At 26.6% G+C, this 19131-nt stretch overlaps 1 protein-coding gene across 4 annotated transcripts in view; it reads right to left on the bottom strand.

The window, feature by feature from the left end:
• LOC122497842 (protocadherin-like wing polarity protein stan) overlaps nucleotides 1–19131 on the bottom strand; it is a 51078-nt gene that overhangs the window by 6943 nt on the left and 25004 nt on the right. For all 4 annotated transcript variants that reach the window (XR_006301178.1, XM_043605186.1, XM_043605188.1 and 1 more), the window contains exons 5-8: nucleotides 4375–8305; nucleotides 3900–4266; nucleotides 929–1144; nucleotides 164–736 (exon numbers count right to left, since the gene is read on the bottom strand). Coding sequence is in view for 3 of the 4 variants with exons in the window: in XM_043605186.1 (XP_043461121.1) it covers nucleotides 164–736; nucleotides 929–1144; nucleotides 3900–4266; nucleotides 4375–8305 (5087 nt within the window). In the remaining variant the exon portion in view is untranslated. The remainder of the gene's footprint in view (nucleotides 1–163; nucleotides 737–928; nucleotides 1145–3899; nucleotides 4267–4374; nucleotides 8306–19131) is intronic.

Consider the following 19131-nt stretch of genomic DNA (forward strand, 5'->3'; position numbering starts at 1 on the left):
GAAAGACACAAAAATTCAGAATTTTTCTTATGAATTCTAAAAATTTAATTTTTCCAGAACTTTTAATAAAAATTCCTAATTTGGAAAACATTATTATATTATATTAATTAACTAATATCAACTACTGCAATTATTTGTTATAAAAAATATTTCTTCAACATACAAGTAAAAGTTTCCATATTGATCGGCCCGCACTCCAATGCTCAGTCCAACGATAATTGCTGGAAATCCATAGCCCATTGTATAGTAAAATCTCATTTGTCCATGATTCACATCCCTCATTTCGGTCAGCATTCGATACAAATGAATAGAATCAACTAAAGTCCAAGCGAATGCGCTAAGCCATGTGTAATGTAATCCAATGGCAATAAGTTTACAGGGGAATTCATTTGCAATCAATGGATTCCTCGCCTTCAATGCAATTAAATATAATAATTCAGCGAGAAATACGCAAAATACTAAATTCTTGTGAATACTATTTGAATTCGTTGCAGTTCCTCGTATCAATGCTAAAATAAGTAATGCTGACAATAATAATGGCAGTGCGAGCATAAAAGCACTGTAACTCGTCACATCCTCGAGTAATGATGGTTCTGGCACATATTCGAGATCTAAAACATCAGTCAATACCGCGAATGTCGATAGAGTGACACATGAGCAATTCACCATTCGTCCCTCTTTTATATTTGTATCGTCCATTTCGGTTGTGCAACCCATTCGACTCCATTCGCCGAAGCTGGAAAAACAGGGAAGAAATTAGTATTTCTTCATATTGAACTACTTTTAATTTATAATTACTAACTTTTCGATAATATTACTTTCCGTTTAATTAAATAAAGAATTTTTATAATTCTATTTATTTCTTTTAGAAAAAAAAATAAAATCTAATTCTGAAAATGAAATCTGAATGAATAAATAAAAATTTTACCCTCTTGCTGTACTCCAATGTACGCATTGTGGATTTGTACGTCTTTTTGAGCCGTCATCTTCGCTGAGCCACAAACGAACTTGAACTGGTGATTGAAGGGGCACTCCGCTCAAAGATTTATATCCACTTTCCGAAGGAATTAAAACTGATACGGTGATAATTGGAGAACCAACAGCCACTTCAACACCCCATCTGACTGTCACCGAATCATCGAATCTAGAAATATTCATCAAGTACTTTGCGGTATTTAAACAAAAGAAAATGAACCAATTAATTATGAAAATAATTTAAATTTCCCTAAAAATATAATTTAAATTTTTGAAAATAATGACAGGGATCGAACTAGTGAAAGTATTTCAAAATACGAACTTTACGGACCAAAATTGAAAAATTATGGACCAATTACTGATAACAATAAAATCAGTCCAAGTCAAATAAGAAAACATTTTACTTAAAACTATAAATTAAATTTATAACTATAAAACATGAAGGTATCGATAAATCCGAGTCTTCGACTCGGAATGATCGATTTCTTCATGTTTTATTAATAATTATAAAGATGACTGAGTGATAAAATCGTTATCAATTCAATTATTATTTTCAAGAATACAAATGTTTAAAATATTCAATTTTACGAAATTTTAATTATTCGTAAATTATTTAATTAAATTTATTTTAGAAAATAAAAAATTAAAGTAAAATTAAAAAAATAAATTAAAATTTTTCAAAAAAAATTAATTTCAAAATTCAATTATTTCTAAAAATTGACGCTATAATTGAATTCTTTTCAAATTTTTAAGAATAATTATACGTTCTTCGAGAAATTTGATTAAAATTGCAATTAAAATAAATGAAATTCAGCCACGAATTTTATTATTTTTGAAAATAATTGAATTTCGAAGAAAAATTTTATTCTTTATAAAAATAATTGAAATTTTAAATAAATAAAAATAATTAAATTCTTTCGACCAATTTTAATCAAATTTTTAAGAATAATTACGTTTTTTGAGGAATTCGATTAAAATTGAATTAAAAATAATTTAAATTCTGCGATGAGTTTTATTATTTATGAAAATAATTGAATTCCTAAAAAGAATTTAATTATTTACGAAATAATTGAATCCCTGTAAAAATTTTTTTACTATTGAAAATAATTGAATTTCTGCAATAATTTGTAACTTTTCCAAAATTATATTGTTTTTTCGTATTTTTAACTAAAATTCTTCTATAAATGCATTATTTTTAATCATTTTTGAAAAAATTCTTTAAGAATTTTCTAATTTATTTGTTTACAATTCAATTTTACAAAAATTTCAATTATTCGTAAATTCTCCAATTATTTACATACAAAAAAAACAATTTATTGAATAATTGCTTATATTTTTAAAATTGAATTCTCATAGAGACTTTTATCAATAAATTTTGAAGAATAATTTCATTTTTCGAGAAATTTGATGAAAATCGTATTGAACATAATTGAATTCAGCCACGAATTTTATTCAAATTTTTGAAAATAATTGAATTTCGGAAAAAAATTTTATTATTTATAAAGATAATTGAAATTTTGACGAGAATTTTTGTAATTTTTGTGGAACATAATTGGAATTCTGCCACGAATTTTATTAAAATTTTTTTTCAAACAATTGAATTCTTTTGTAAAATGTTATTGAAATAATAGATATTGAAAATAATTGAATATTGACAAATTTTTGAAATTAATTAAATTTATACGAAGATGGATTTTATTGAAATTATTATAAAAAAAATTGAATTGTCACAAAGAATTTCATTAAAATTTTGGAAAATAATTTAATTCTTTGGAGAAATTTAATTAAAAATGTATTGAAAATAATTCTGAAATTCTAATAAATAAATTGTAGCAAAGGTTTTTAAAATAATTGAATTTCTTTAATAAATTTTACTAAAATTTTTAAGAATAATTACATTTTTTGAGGAATTCCATTAAAATTGTATTGAAAATAATTCTTCTATAAATCCAATATGTTTAATTCATTATTTATTTATTTAAATACAAAAGTAAATAATTTATTGAAAAAATTGCATGTTTCTTAAAATTGAATTCTCATAAAGATTTTTATCAATAAATTTTTAAATAATTGAATTCTTTTGACGAATTCTAATAAACTTTTTAAGAATAATTACTTTTTTCGAGGAATTCGATTAAAATTGTATGAAAAATAATTGAAATTCTACAATGAGTTTTATTATTTATGAAAATAATTGAATTTCTAAAAAGAATTTAATTATTTACGAAAATAATTGAAAGATTGCGAAGAAATTTATATAAAATTTGTAAATAATTGAATTCATGTGAAATTTTTATTACTTTATGAAAATAATAAATTTAATAAATTAAAGGCTGGCGTAAAATTTCATTAAATTTGTTTTAAATAATTGAATTCTTTTGGGAAATTTTATCAAAATAGTAGATATTAAAAATCATTGAACTAAGGAAAATTTTTGAAATTTTGCCAAGAAATTTATAAAAACTTTTGAAAATAATTGAATTTCAGCGAAAAATTTTATTACTTTTGAAAATAATTGAATTTCTGCAATCATTTGTAATTTCTGACCTTTTCTGACTTTTACGGACTTGAAGCAAATTTACGGAGCTTTACGTGATTTACGGACCTAGTTCAAGCCCTGTCATTAAATTTTTTCGAGAAATTTATTTAAAATTGTATTTAAAATATTTAAATTCTCATATAAAGAATTTAATCAAAATTAATGATCAATCTTAAAATTTTTCAAAATAATTGAATTAAAATGAATTTCAGCGACAGAGTGAGTAAAAAGTTTAATATTATTAAACTTGAAGCTAAAATTAAAAAAGGAAAATAAAATGTGAATATTTAAAATTGAATAATTCTTAAAAATTCAAGATTTAAAAAATAGTCGAAGCAAATAAATTACTTAAAGCGGTGACAACTGTTAAATTAAAAAAAGTTACCTGCGAGGCAAAAGTGCTCCCAATTCTCGATACTGAACATAACTCAAGATCGCCTTTCCTCCATTCAAACTATTTTTCACATTGAGATCACCATGATCAACAGTCTTGATTCCCAATAATTTCACCGGCACATGAACTTTTGTGTAAGGATCGAACTTTTTCGGATCGGCCATATAATTGTTGTACTTTGGAAAGCTGACCGATTGACCGAGATGATTTGGTGACGTTAGAAAAGCGGATGTATCCGGCAGTACAACTTTTTTATCAGCATCAAATGGTCTTGGTGTTGAGACCGTTAGATCTTCTTTGTACTCCATTGCCTCGAAACCGTACAAACTCTCCGATGTAATAACATCCAAACCGAGAACTGCAAATTTAGACAAACGATCAGAAAATTTAAACAATTTCAAATAAATGGATTTAAGAAACAATTATTAAATTAAAAATTATTAAGAATATTTTCTATATTTCTTACCGACATTCGAATCGACGACTTCGAAGGGACTCGTGAATGTATCTTGCTGGGAAGTTGTCAAAGTTTTCAAATAATTATCCATCGCTTCTAAAATAGTGTCTGGACCCATTTTCGTCAGGGATTCAATTCTGCTCCAACTTTCAAGATGTTTTTCTTTCAAAACTTCGCCGGCAATGCTGATTAAGTGGAAAACGTAATCCTTATCTTGACTGTGAGTTAAATTCAAACCGTGTAGACTTTCCTCGTAACGTAACAACATTGTTAGTAGTGATTCAGCAACCAATATATCAGCTCCATACATATTTTTCGTGACACTCATGGCGTGATGCAAATCATTTGCGGTTTGTATAGCCTCATAGGTATTCAGTACCTTCAATTTAGCCTCAAGGTCCGATAATTTTTCCCGTTGTTTGATAAAAGCTTCAGAGGTGCAATTGAATAAATCCGGTGGTTGCCAACTGGTAAGTTCATCATCACATGATCGAGAAGCTTTACCAATCGCCTTTCCCGGACACGATGCCAAGGCAGTTGAACCAAAATCAGTTCGATTCCACCAGAGTCCTTGGGAATAGGATCTCGGACAACCAGTGTAGACAACTTGACAACCTTCTAAAGTGACTTCGGCCAAAGTTGTAGGACAAGCCGTGCACGATCTTCCACTGACTCCCGGTCGACATGGACACTGTCCATTTTCACTATCACAACGGGGCGTGAAACTTCCGGTTAGATAACAATCACAAGGAATACATTCGTCTTGACCTGGTAATTGATAATGATTCTCTTTACAGTAGCATTCGCCGGTTGTTTTATTGCAAGACGGATCGTAGCCCCTTGACTCGTCACAATGACACGGACCGCAAACCGGAGAACCCCACCAATTCGACGGACATGGCTGATCAGCTTTCATCTCACAATACTCACCGGAATATTCCTCCGATTTACATTCACACTTATAACCCTTTTCGGTGTAAAAATCCTCCACACACGTTCCAGAGTCACTGCAAGGATTCACGTCACAAACACGTTCGCAATTTTGACCCACGTGTCCTTTGCCACATTCGCAAACACTCGTCTCCCATTTTTTGACACAAATCGCCGTTTCGGGACAATCAACACGACATTCCTGTTCACTCCCACAGCCGTTGTAAACATTTCTCTCTATTGTTGGTTCCTGGAGGATCGTCTGATTCGTACCAATCCGCACATCCTGAATACATCCACTAAAGAATGCCAAATCCGTCGACACAGTATCGTCCACACCGCCTATGAGAATTTTCCCAATGTACAATCCTTGCAATTTAGCAAGCAATGAGGCAATAAGGGGCCGATTACGATAATCAATATCCAGAGACACTTGTCCACTTTGCCAGATAACGTCAAGTCGATGCCACTCCCCATCGGCGATATTGATCCAAGTTCTTATAATCTCGGTCCCGTCGAGGTTCACCAGCACCCTACCGTCCTTGATCTCAAACACCGTCGAACTATTCTGCCCGATTTGGACACTCATCAGAAAAGTGTTTTGCTCCCGCGTTCGAATGCTGAACCCAGTAATCCAAGGCAATTGTATCAACCGCAAAAGGGGATTGAAACTCAACAGCCCATCGCCTTGGAAACGCCACGGTTTGATAACGGAGTCACTGCACTGCGAACCGCTGAAGCCTTCCTCGCACTCGCAGACATATCCAGACCAGACCTCCCGACACTTACCCCCGTGATAGCAAGGCGTCGATTCACAAAAAGCCCGCTTCTCAGGACAACCGCTCGTTGTGCCATTATCAGCCACGTAGGAATTCAAATCAATCAATTTATGATCGATATAAAAATCACTGATACATCCTGTGTAATCCTTATTCCGAACTTGGAAACTCGAAGGTATTGCCGGTAGACCTCCCAATTGTAAAGGACCAGTTAGATCTAGAAACCGATGACAAGTCTCGGTGACAATGTTGCAGCGTTGTTCCAAAATTTGTTCACTCCTCCCAGCGCAATTCCACTTCGCTCCCAATTTCTCACCGTACTTCAATGCCAACGCAACGTCACAATTATCCAACGCAACAACGACCGTTCGATTAATGTACGAAATTTGTACCTTATGCCATTCACCGTCCGACACACCACCTGGAACGCTCGCCGTCGCCCTCGTCACCTCATCGCCCAACGAAAAACTAAATTCAATCTGCGAATCGACAATCTCCAAGGCGACAAAATCATGCTTCTCATTATAACGTCCATTGTACAACAAAAGCCCATTCACACTCTCAGTCGCAAATCTCAAAGACAAATGAAACCGATGTCTTTGCTTCAACGAAGGAAATGTCAAAAATGTCGTCGGATTAAAACTCCTCGCTCTCAATTCACAAACTGATGTCGCACTCTCCATTGGGATGATCGGACAACCCTCGCAAATAAATCCACCGGTAGTTCTCCCCTGGCACTGCGAACCCCCTTTGCAAGGGGGTTCACCTGCATCAGGCAAGCAGGTGTCGTTCGTAAGAGATATTTCACAACTCTCGCCTATGTAATCCACAGGGCAGGAGCATGTGTACCCGCCTTCCTTCCGTTGACACGTACCACCATTTCTACAAGGATTCGAATAACAGAGATTTACCTCCGTATCGCAGAGATAGGATTCACGACTACCGGTAAAGCCGGTCGCGCACTGACACGAGAACGTCGTGACCGGGTAAATTGGTCTGAACAAAACGGTATCACTGCTCGCAAAACCGGAAGCGTTGCCGAATTTCAAAACGGTTACACACTCTTCGTAATTTAGACAAGGTTCACGTACGCATAAATTATCATCGAACGGCATGACAATAACTCGTGCCAATCGTGCTAGAATACCTCGATTCAGATAGACTCGTTCTTGCAAAAATTGCGGTGTGTAAAATTCATCAACTGCGCCCGGCTCTACTTTACGCGCCGAGAAACTGACATTTAGAATTTTTCCATGCACGTCCGTGTCCTCTTGCACGCTGAATATGAATATATTCTCAATTGGACATGGTATAATCGCTGCTAGACCGTCGAGAAAATAACCGAAAAGTGGACTTAAAAATGCCTCCACTGTCATGTCGTCGAGCCTCACTGTTATTGAATTAAATAGCATTTTATCGGTGATCAATCTGACGGAGAGGGTCATCATGGCTTTTACTTCATTCACCCCGTCGGTGACGGACACTTCCATTGTTGCAATTCGAGGCACATTGGTATTTAATTGAGGCGACAGGGTTATTTCCCCCGTGGTTCGATTCAATGAAATCATATTCGCATTATTACCAGCGAGAATACTGTAGATTAATTTATCGGTAACGTCCGCATCAACGGCGGGTATTTTACCAATTGGTGTATGTGGAAAGAAATCCTTGAAATTGTTGAAAATTATTTGAAAATCTTTTAAAACGGGCGCATTGTCGTTCACGTCAGTGACGAGTACTTGAACAAGTGCATCGGATCTTAATGGCGGTGATGCGGCACGTATAACTAGCTCGTATTTCTTCTTCGATGATTCGTAATCAAGTTCGTCGAGTGTCATCAATTCGGCACGATCCGCACCTGGTCTTGTGTGTAATTGGAAACTATTTGCATCTTCCCCGCCGATGATTGAATACTGAACGACTGCATTTGGACCTTCGTCGGGATCGTGTGCGTAAATTTCACCAACAATCGAACCGATTGGCGAATTCTCAGAAATGTAGAGAAGTATTTTATCACTCTCGAAAGCTGGCGGTGAATCGTTAATGTCCTCGACTTTTATTATCACAGGAACGGAGGACGAGAGACTTGGAGAACCTCTATCGACAGCTATTGCTTTTATATTGTATCTCTCCACTGATTCACGATCCAATGTTTTTGCTGTACGTATCACACCGGTCACTGGGTCAATTACGAAAGCACCATCTGTGTTGTCCTCCAGACTGTAGCGTACCTGATTAGTAAAACAAATAAACATTTGAAAGATATTAAATATTAATAATTAAGGTTATTTGTTGTGGCCTTTGGTCAACAATAAATTAATATTAAATATTAATTTATTAATAGCCAAATTATTCGCGGGAATGTTGTATTGCACAGTTTATTGTAAAGAATTTTAAGTAATTTTAATTTAAATAATTTTTAAAGAAACACTTATTATGACACATAACTGAAAAACTAATTAGAATTAAATTTTCAAATTATATTATATTTTTAAACTTTAAAGTATATAAAAAAACTTTGATAAATTTTGATACTAATTTTAAATTTGACATCAGATTTTCAAAATTGAAAATAATTAAACTTTCTTTTACGCGAAAAATTAAATTTCGCAAAAAATTGTTGTCTGATACCTAAATTAAAAATAATCTTCATTACGAAAATTTTAATTATTCTGAAGAATAAAGAAGGTAAAAGAATTATTATATATTCAACTTTCTGAACAAAGAATATAAATAATATTTTTTTTTAGAGAATTTTCACTACTTTTAGTTTTAATTCGCTAATTTTCAAAAAAATTTCAAAAAAATCAATTGTTTAACAAAATTTTATGCAATTTATTTTTTACAATCATTCAATTTCTTTCACTAATAAATAAAATTCTTCATGAAAATTCAATTTTAAAAAAAAATTTTTGATTAAAAGCATGAATTTAATTATTTTTATAAATAATAAAACTCATCGGAGAATTTGAATTATTTTTATTACTATTTTGAATTAATTAATAGAGAAATTCAATTATTTTCACAAATAAAGTTTTCCACAAAAAATCAATTATTTAAAATAAAATTTTCATAATATTTATTATATTTCGAAAAAATTAATTATTTTAAACAATGTTTAGAAAATTTTTATGAAGAATTCAATTAGTTTAAAAATAATAGAATTTTTCACAGAAATTCAATTCTTTTTAAATATTTTAATAAACTTTTCCGCAATTATTCAATTATTTTCCAAAATAATAAAATTCTTCTCTGTAGTTCGATTATTTTTGAGAATTATAATAAAATTCCTAGCAACTATTCAATTATTTCCATAAATAATAAAATTCACAGCTGGATTTCAATTATTTTTAATACAATTTTACAGGAATTGCTTAAAAAATGTAATTATTGTTAAAAACTTCATTTCAATTCCTCGAAAAAATCAATTATTTAAAACAATGTTTTTTTAATATTTTTTGGAAGGATTGAATAATTATTTTCAAAAATTTAATAAAATTATTCGAAAGAAATTAATTGTTTTAAATACAATTTTAATTAAATTTTTTTCAAATAATTCAATTATTTTTTTTAATTTTAATTAAATTTTTTCTATGAATTCAATTATTTAAGCAAATAATTTTTCGAATAAATTTTATGCAAATTCTAATTTAAATAATTGTATTAATAAGAAATTTTTATTTATTCGTGAAAATAATTCAATTCGTACAAAGATTTTTACAAAAATTTTTTTAAATAATTGAATTCTGTTTGAAAATTTTATGAAAATAGTAGATCTTATTGAAAATCATTGAATTGCGAAAAGTTTTTAAAAGTTATTAAATTTTATAAAGTATTCTATCAAAATTTTTGACAATAATTGAATGTATGTGTGGTACTTTAATAATTTTTTTGAAAATGAATAAAAATAATTATCCCTAAAAAGCATTTTATTATTTATGAATTAGAAAATAACTGAATTCTTGCAAACGATTTTATTATGATTTTTTAAAATAATTGAATTTCCAAGAAAAAATTTAGTATTTTTAAAAATAATTCAATTCTTGTGATGAATATTGTCATTTATGAGAATAATTGAATTTCGCCAAGAATTTTATTAAAATATACCTCAAAATAATTGAATTTCTGGAAATAACTTTGTTATTTATCAACAGAAATTAATTCTTTCAACGAATTATTTATGTAAATAATTGAATTCTTGGAAAGAATTTTATAAAAATCTAAAACAATAATTGAATTATTTTAATTACATTTTAAAAAAATGTAATTAAAATACATTATAATAATCGTAAGTTCCTTTCCGTTAGCAAATTATCTGCATTCATTTGTTTGTTTTGAAAATTAAATTTTGTGGGTCAAGTATTGGCATTTTTTATTTTTTAATGTCAAACTTTTTAATGTGGAAAATACTTTACTTATTAAATTGTCTCGACTCTTTGGTAAAAAATCTAAAATTATCAAAAATTCAAAAATCCGAATTTCTTAAAATTCAACATTTTTTCTTCTCTTTTATGAGATTAAGCTTCAGTATTTTTGTGCTTTTGGAAAATACTTTACTTATTTAATAGTCTCGACTCTTTAGTAAAAAATCTAAAATTATCAAAAATTCAAAAAAATTCAAAAATCCGATTTTCTTAAAATTCAACATTTTTTCTTCTCTTTTATGGGATTTAGCTTCATTATTTTTGTGCTTTTGGAAAATACTTTACTTATTAAATTGTCTCGACTCTTTGGTAAAAAATCTAAAATTATCGAAAATTCAAAAATTACAGATTTTCTTAAAATTCTACATTTTTTCTTCTTTTATGGGATATAGCTTCATTATTTTTGTGCTTTTGGAAAATACTTTACTTATTAAATTGTCTCGACTCTTTGGTAAAAAATGTAAAATTATCGAAAATTATCAAAAATTCAAAAATCCAAATTTCTTAAAATTCAACATTTTTTCCTCTCTTTTATAGGATTTAGCTTTATTATTTTTGTGCTTTTGGAAAATACTTTACTTATTACATTGTCTCGACTCTTTGGTAAAAAATGTGAAATTATCGAAAATTATCAAAAATTCAAAAATCCGAATTTCTTAAAATTCAACATTTTTTCTTCTCTTTTATGAGATGAGGCTTCATTATTTTTGTGCTTTTGAAAAATACTTTACTTATTCAATTGTCTCGACTCTTTAGTAAAAAATCTAAAATTATCAAAAATTCGAAAAATTTCAAAAATCCGAATTTCTTAAAATTCAACATTTTTTCTTCTCTTTTATGGGATTTAGCTTCATTATTTTTGTGCTTTTGGAAAATACTTTACTTATTAAATTGTCTCGACTCTTTGGTAAAAAATGTAAAATTATCGAAAATTATCAAAAATTTAAAAATCCGAATTTCTTAAAATTCAACATTTTTTCCTCTCTTTTATAGGATTTAGCTTTATTATTTTTGTGCTTTTGGAAAATACTTTACTTATTACATTGTCTCGACTCTTTGGTAAAAAATCTAAAATTATCGAAAATTCAAAAAAATTCAAAAATCAGATTTTCTTAAAATTCTACATTTTTTCTTCTCTTTTATGGGATTTAGCTTCATTATTTTTGTGCTTTTGGAAAATACTTTACTTATTAAATTGTCTCGACTCTTTGGTAAAAAATGTAAAATTATCGAAAATTATCAAAAATTCAAAAATCCGTTTTTCTTAAAATTCAACATTTTTTCCTCTCTTTTATAGGATTTAGCTTTATTATTTTTGTGCTTTTGGAAAATACTTTACTTATTACATTGTCTCGACTCTTTGGTAAAAAATGTGAAATTATCGAAAATTATCAAAAATTCAAAAATCCGAATTTCTTAAAATTCAACATTTTTTCTTCTCTTTTATGGGATTTAGCTTCATTATTATTGTGCTTTTGGAAAATACTTTACTTATTAAATTGTCTCGAATCTTTGGTAAAAAATCTAAAATTATCGAAAATTCAAAAAAATTCAAAAATCAGATTTTCTTAAAATTCTACATTTTTTCTTCTCTTTTATGGGATTTAGCTTCATTATTTTTGTGCTTTTGGAAAATACTTTACTTATTAAATTGTCTCGACTCTTTGGTAAAAAATGTAAAATTATCGAAAATTATCAAAAATTCAAAAATCCGAATTTCTTAAAATTCAACAATTTTTCTTCTTATTTATGGGATTTAGCTTTATTATTTTTGTGCTTTTGGAAAATACTTTACTTATTAAATTGTCTCGACTCTTTGGTAAAAAATGTAAAATTATCGAAAATTATCAAAAATTTAAAAATCCGAATTTCTTAAAATTCTACATTTTTTCTTCTCTTTTATGGGATTTAGCTTCATTATTTTTGTGCTTTTGGAAAATACTTTACTTATTAAATTGTCTCGACTCTTTGGTAAAAAATGTAAAATTATCGAAAATTATCAAAAATTCAAAAATCCGTTTTTCTTAAAATTCAACATTTTTTCCTCTCTTTTATAGGATTTAGCTTTATTATTTTTGTGCTTTTGGAAAATACTTTACTTATTACATTGTCTCGACTCTTTGGTAAAAAATGTGAAATTATCGAAAATTATCAAAAATTCAAAAATCCGAATTTCTTAAAATTCAACATTTTTTCTTCTCTTTTATGGGATTTAGCTTCATTATTTTTGTGCTTTTGGAAAATACTTTACTTATTCAATTGTCTCGACACTTTAGTAAAAAATCTAAAATTATCAAAAATTCGAAAAATTTTAAAAATCCGCTTTTCTTAAAATTCAACAATTTTTCTTCTTATTTATAAGATTTAGCTTTATTATTTTTGTGCTTTTGGAAAATACTTTACTTATTAAATTGTCTCGACTCTTTGGTGAAAAATCTAAAATTATCGAAAATTCAAAAAAATTCAAAAATCAGATTTTCTTAAAATTCTACATTTTTTCTTCTCTTTTATGGGATTTAGCTTCATTATTTTTGTGCTTTTGGAAAATACTTTACTTATTAAATTGTCTCGACTCTTTGGTAAAAAATGTAAAATTATCGAAAATTATCAAAAATTCAAAAATCCGTTTTTCTTAAAATTCAACATTTTTTCCTCTCTTTTATAGGATTTAGCTTTATTATTTTTGTGCTTTTGGAAAATACTTTACTTATTACATTGTCTCGACTCTTTGGTAAAAAATGTAAAATTATCGAAAATTATCAAAAATTCAAAAATCCGAATTTCTTAAAATTCAACATTTTTTCTTCTCTTTTATGGGATTTAGCTTCATTATTTTTGTGCTTTTGGAAAATACTTTACTTATTAAATTGTCTCGACTCTTTGGTAAAAAATCTAAAATTATCGAAAATTCAAAAAAATTCAAAAATCAGATTTTCTTAAAATTCTACATTTTTTCTTCTCTTTTATGGGATTTAGCTTCATTATTTTTGTGCTTTTGGAAAATACTTTACTTATTAAATTGTCTCGACTCTTTGGTAAAAAATGTAAAATTATCGAAAATTATCAAAAATTCAAAAATCCGAATTTCTTAAAATTCAACATTTTTTCTTCTCTTTTATGGGATTTAGCTTCATTATTTTTGTGCTTTTGGAAAATACTTTACTTATTAAATTGTCTCGACTCTTTGGTAAAAAATCTAAAATTATCGAAAATTCAAAAAAATTCAAAAATCAGATTTTCTTAAAATTCTACATTTTTTCTTCTCTTTTATGGGATTTAGCTTCATTATTTTTGTGCTTTTGGAAAATACTTTACTTATTAAATTGTCTCGACTCTTTGGTAAAAAATGTAAAATTATCGAAAATTATCAAAAATTCAAAAATCCGAATTTCTTAAAATTCAACATTTTTTCTTCTCTTTTATGGGATTTAGCTTCATTATTTTTGTGCTTTTGGAAAATACTTTACTTATTCAATTGTCTCGACACTTTAGTAAAAAATCTAAAATTATCAAAAATTCGAAAAATTTCAAAAATCCGCTTTTCTTAAAATTCAACAATTTTTCTTCTTATTTATGGGATTTAGCTTCATTATTTTTGTGCTTTTGGAAAATACTTTACTTATTAAATTGTCTCGACTCTTTGGTAAAAAATCTAAAATTATCGAAAATTCAAAAAAATTCAAAAATCAGATTTTCTTAAAATTCTACATTTTTTCTTCTCTTTTATGGGATTTAGCTTTATTATTTTTGTGCTTTTGGAAAATACTTTACTTATTACATTGTCTCGACTCTTTGGTAAAAAATCTAAAATTATCGAAAATTCAAAAAAATTCAAAAATCAGATTTTCTTAAAATTCTACATTTTTTTTTCTCTTTTATGGGATTTAGCTTCATTATTTTTGTGCTTTTGGAAAATACTTTACTTATTAAATTGTCTCGACTCTTTGGTAAAAAATGTAAAATTATCGAAAATTATCAAAAATTTAAAAATCCGAATTTCTTAAAATTCAACATTTTTTCCTCTCTTTTATAGGATTTAGCTTTATTATTTTTGTGCTTTTGGAAAATACTTTACTTATTACATTGTCTCGACTCTTTGGTAAAAAATGTGAAATTATCGAAAATTATCAAAAATTCAAAAATCCGAATTTCTTAAAATTCAACATTTTTTCTTCTCTTTTATGGGATTTAGCTTCATTATTTTTGTGCTTTTGGAAAATACTTTACTAATTAAATTGTCTCGACTCTTTGGTAAAAAATCTAAAATTATCGAAAATTCAAAAAAATTCAAAAATCAGATTTTCTTAAAATTCTACATTTTTTCTTCTCTTTTATGGGATTTAGCTTCATTATTTTTGTGCTTTTGGAAAATACTTTACTTATTAAATTGTCTCGACTCTTTGGTAAAAAATGTAAAATTATCGAAAATTATCAAAAATTTAAAAATCCGAATTTCTTAAAATTCAACATTTTTTCCTCTCTTTTATAGGATTTAGCTTTATTATTTTTGTGCTTTTGGAAAATACTTTACTTATTACATTGTCTCGACTCTTTGGTAAAAAATGTAAAATTATCGAAAATTATCAAAAATTCAAAAATCCGAATTTCTTAAAATTCAACATTTTTTCTTCTCTTTTATGGGATTTAGCTTCATTATTTTTGTGCTTTTGGAAAATACTTTACTTATTAAATTGTCTCGACTCTTTGGTAAAAAATGTAAAATTATCGAAAATTATCAAAAATTTAAAAATCCGAATTTCTTAAAATTCAACATTTTTTCCTCTCTTTTATGAGATGAGGCTTCATTATTTTTGTGCTTTTGAAAAATACTTTACTTATTCAATTGTCTCGACTCTTTAGTAAAAAATCTAAAATTATCAAAAATTCGAAAAATTTCAAAAATCCGATTTTCTTAAAATTCAACAATTTTTCTTCTTATTTATGGGATTTAGCTTCATTATTTTTGTGCTTTTGGAAAATACTTTACTTATTAAATTGTCTCGACTCTTTGGTAAAAAATCTAAAATTATCGAAAATTATCAAAAATTCAAAAATCAGTTTTTCTTAAAATTCAACATTTTTTCCTCTCTTTTATAGGATTTAGCTTCATTATTTTTGTGCTTTTGGAAAATACTTTACTTATTCAATTGTCTCGACACTTTAGTAAAAAATCTAAAATTATCAAAAATTCGAAAAATTTCAAAAATCCGCTTTTCTTAAAATTCAACAATTTTTCTTCTTATTTATGGGATTTAGCTTCATTATTTTTGTGCTTTTGGAAAATACTTTACTTATTAAATTGTCTCGACTCTTTGGTAAAAAATCTAAAATTATCGAAAATTCAAAAAAATTCAAAAATCAGATTTTCTTAAAATTCTACATTTTTTCTTCTCTTTTATGGGATTTAGCTTCATTATTTTTGTGCTTTTGGAAAATACTTTACTTATTAAATTGTCTCGACTCTTTGGTAAAAAATGTAAAATTATCGAAAATTATCAAAAATTCAAAAATCCGTTTTTCTTAAAATTCAACATTTTTTCCTCTCTTTTATAGGATTTAGCTTTATTATTTTTGTGCTTTTGGAAAATACTTTACTTATTACATTGTCTCGACTCTTTGGTAAAAAATGTGAAATTATCGAAAATTATCAAAAATTCAAAAATCCGAATTTCTTAAAATTCAACATTTTTTCTTCTCTTTTATGGGATTTAGCTTCATTATTTTTGTGCTTTTGGAAAATACTTTACTTATTAAATTGTCTCGACTCTTTGGTAAAAAATGTAAAATTATCGAAAATTATCAAAAATTCAAAAATCCGTTTTTCTTAAAATTCAACATTTTTTCCTCTCTTTTATAGGATTTAGCTTTATTATTTTTGTGCTTTTGGAAAATACTTTACTTATTACATTGTCTCGACTCTTTGGTAAAAAATGTAAAATTATCGAAAATTATCAAAAATTCAAAAATCCGAATTTGTTAAAATTCAACATTTTTTCCTCTCTTTTATGGGATTTAGCTTCATTATTTTTGTGCTTTTGGAAAATACTTTACTTATTAAATTGTCTCGACTCTTTGGTAAAAAATCTAAAATTATCAAAAATTCGAAAAAATTCAAAAATCCGAATTTGTTAAAATTCAACATTTTTTCCTCTCTTTTATAGGATTTAGCTTTATTATTTTTTTGCTTTTGGAAAATACTTTACTTATTACATTGTCTCGACTCTTTGGTAAAAAATGTAAAATTATCGAAAATTATCAAAAATTCAAAAATCCGAATTTGTTAAAATTCAACATTTTTTCCTCTCTTTTATGGGATTTAGCTTCATTATCTTTGTGCTTTTGGAAAATACTTTACTTATTAAATTGTTTCGACTCTTTAGTAAAAAAACTAAAATTATCCAAAATTCGAAAAATTTCAAAAATCCGTTTTTCTTAAAATTCAACATTTTTTCCTCTCTTTTATGGGATTTAGCTTATTTATTTTTGTGCTTTTGGAAAATACTTTATTATTAAATTGTCTCGACTCTTTGGTAACAAATCTAAAATTATCGAAAATTATCAAGAATCCGAAAAATTGAATTTCTAAAAATTCAACATTTTTCTTCCCATTTATACCATTTAGCTTTATTATTATTTGAATTTTTATTCAAGAGAAAAAATGGAAAACTTAAAAAATTTAAAATTTTTTAAAACTTACAGGCCTTTTCCATGATTTCCCTGATTTCTAGAAGCCTTTTAAAAATTCCATACCATTTCCATGATTTCCATGATTTCCAGATTCTGTAGGAACCCTGCTTTTGTCTGACTTTCTTCTAAATTATCGAATTCAGTGATTTCTGGGGTGAATTTGGTTAAGTTGTAAAATGATTAATTTCTATTTGAATTCGTTTTTTTTGAATGTAGAAAATCTGATGTTAATTTAATTCTTTTTTTGTTATGCACGGCAAAAAATATTTGGCTTGATGAACTACAGATTTCACTTTAGTAGCGAAATTATTCAGTGCTTCAATTAATACTTTCGTTATTCTAGAGAAACTTATTGATATTTTAAGTAAAACTTTTTTCAGTGTGTAATAATTATTATTTCTTTAAAAAGTATTTAAATTAAAATGGCTTTATAAAATAAGCAATGCAAAAGATGACCCAGATACTAATTGTAATTGTTCTAGCCATAGTTTAAGTCTAGTAATGTAAATTCTATTTAAATTGAGACCATTGAGTGAAATTATTTGAATTTTAGTTAGGTAAATCTCTTTGTTAGGTTATAATAATTATTTCTTTAAAATTTTTTAAATTGTTTAAAATAAGCAGCCCCATGCAACATTCCCGCGCGCTTGCGCGCGGATAGTTTAGCTAGTTGTATTTAAAATAATTGATTTCTATCGAACAAGTTTATTAAAATATTTGAAAATAATTGAATTCCTGTGAAAAATTCTAATATTTTTGTAAATAATTGAATACTTCCAAAGAATTTTAAAAAACATTTTTTTAAATAATTGATTTTTTCAAGGAATTGAAATCAAATTTTTAAGAATAATTGAATTTTTCGATTAATTAATTTAAAATAGTATTAAAAATAATTGAAATTCTGCGATGAGTTTTATTATTTATGAAAATAATTCAATAGTTGCTAAGGAGTTTATTAAAATTTTCAAAAATAATTGAATTCCTGGGAAGAATTTTATTATTTATGAAAATAATTGAATTATCAAGAAAAATTTTATTAAAATGTTTAAAAAGAATTGAATTACTGTGGATTTTTTTTTATTTTTGAAAATAATTGAATTCTTCATAAGAATTTTCTAAAAATTATTTGAAATAATTAATATTTTCGAAATATAATAAATATTATGAAAATTTTATTTTAAATAATTGATTTTTTGTGGAAAACTTTATTTGTGAAAATAATTGAATTTTTCGATTAATTAAATTAAAAATAATTAAAATTCTGCGATGATTTTTATTATTTATGACAATAATTATTGAATAGTTGCTAAGGAATTTATTAAAATTTTCAAAAATAATTGAATTAATGAGACAAATTTTATTTAAATGTTGAAACAGAATTGAATTTTTGTGAAATTTTTTTTTTATTTTTGAAAATAATTAAATTCTTCATAAGAATTTTCTAAACATTGTTTGAAATAATTAATTTTTACGAAATATAATTTCCATTATTCTGACTTTCCTCAATTAAATGTATTAGAAATTAAAAACTTTAAATAATTTTAAAAAAAGTCCATTACATTTTTTGAAAAAACTTAATTGTACACAATTCTTAATTAAAAGTATATAAAGTTCAAATTATCAAAGATTTTAATTTGAAACTTATTGAAAATTCAATTATTTCAAAAAATCAACGTTATAATGCTTTCAATATTCAATTAAAATCTAAAATTTTAACTGAAATTCATTTTTAAATCAATATTTATTAGAACATTCTACATGAGAATTCAATTATTTAACTACAAAAATAAATATTTTATTAAATAATTAAATGTTTCTTAAAATTGAATTTTCATACAGAATTTTAGCAAAAAAATTTTTAAATAATTTAATTCTCTTGACAAATTTTAATAAAATTTTTAAGAATAATTTCATTTTTCGTGAAATTTGATGAAAATTGTATTAAA

This window comes from Leptopilina heterotoma, unplaced genomic scaffold (assembly GCF_015476425.1).
Source record: "Leptopilina heterotoma isolate Lh14 unplaced genomic scaffold, ASM1547642v1 Lhet_14, whole genome shotgun sequence".
Lineage (NCBI taxonomy): Eukaryota > Metazoa > Arthropoda > Insecta > Hymenoptera > Figitidae > Leptopilina > Leptopilina heterotoma.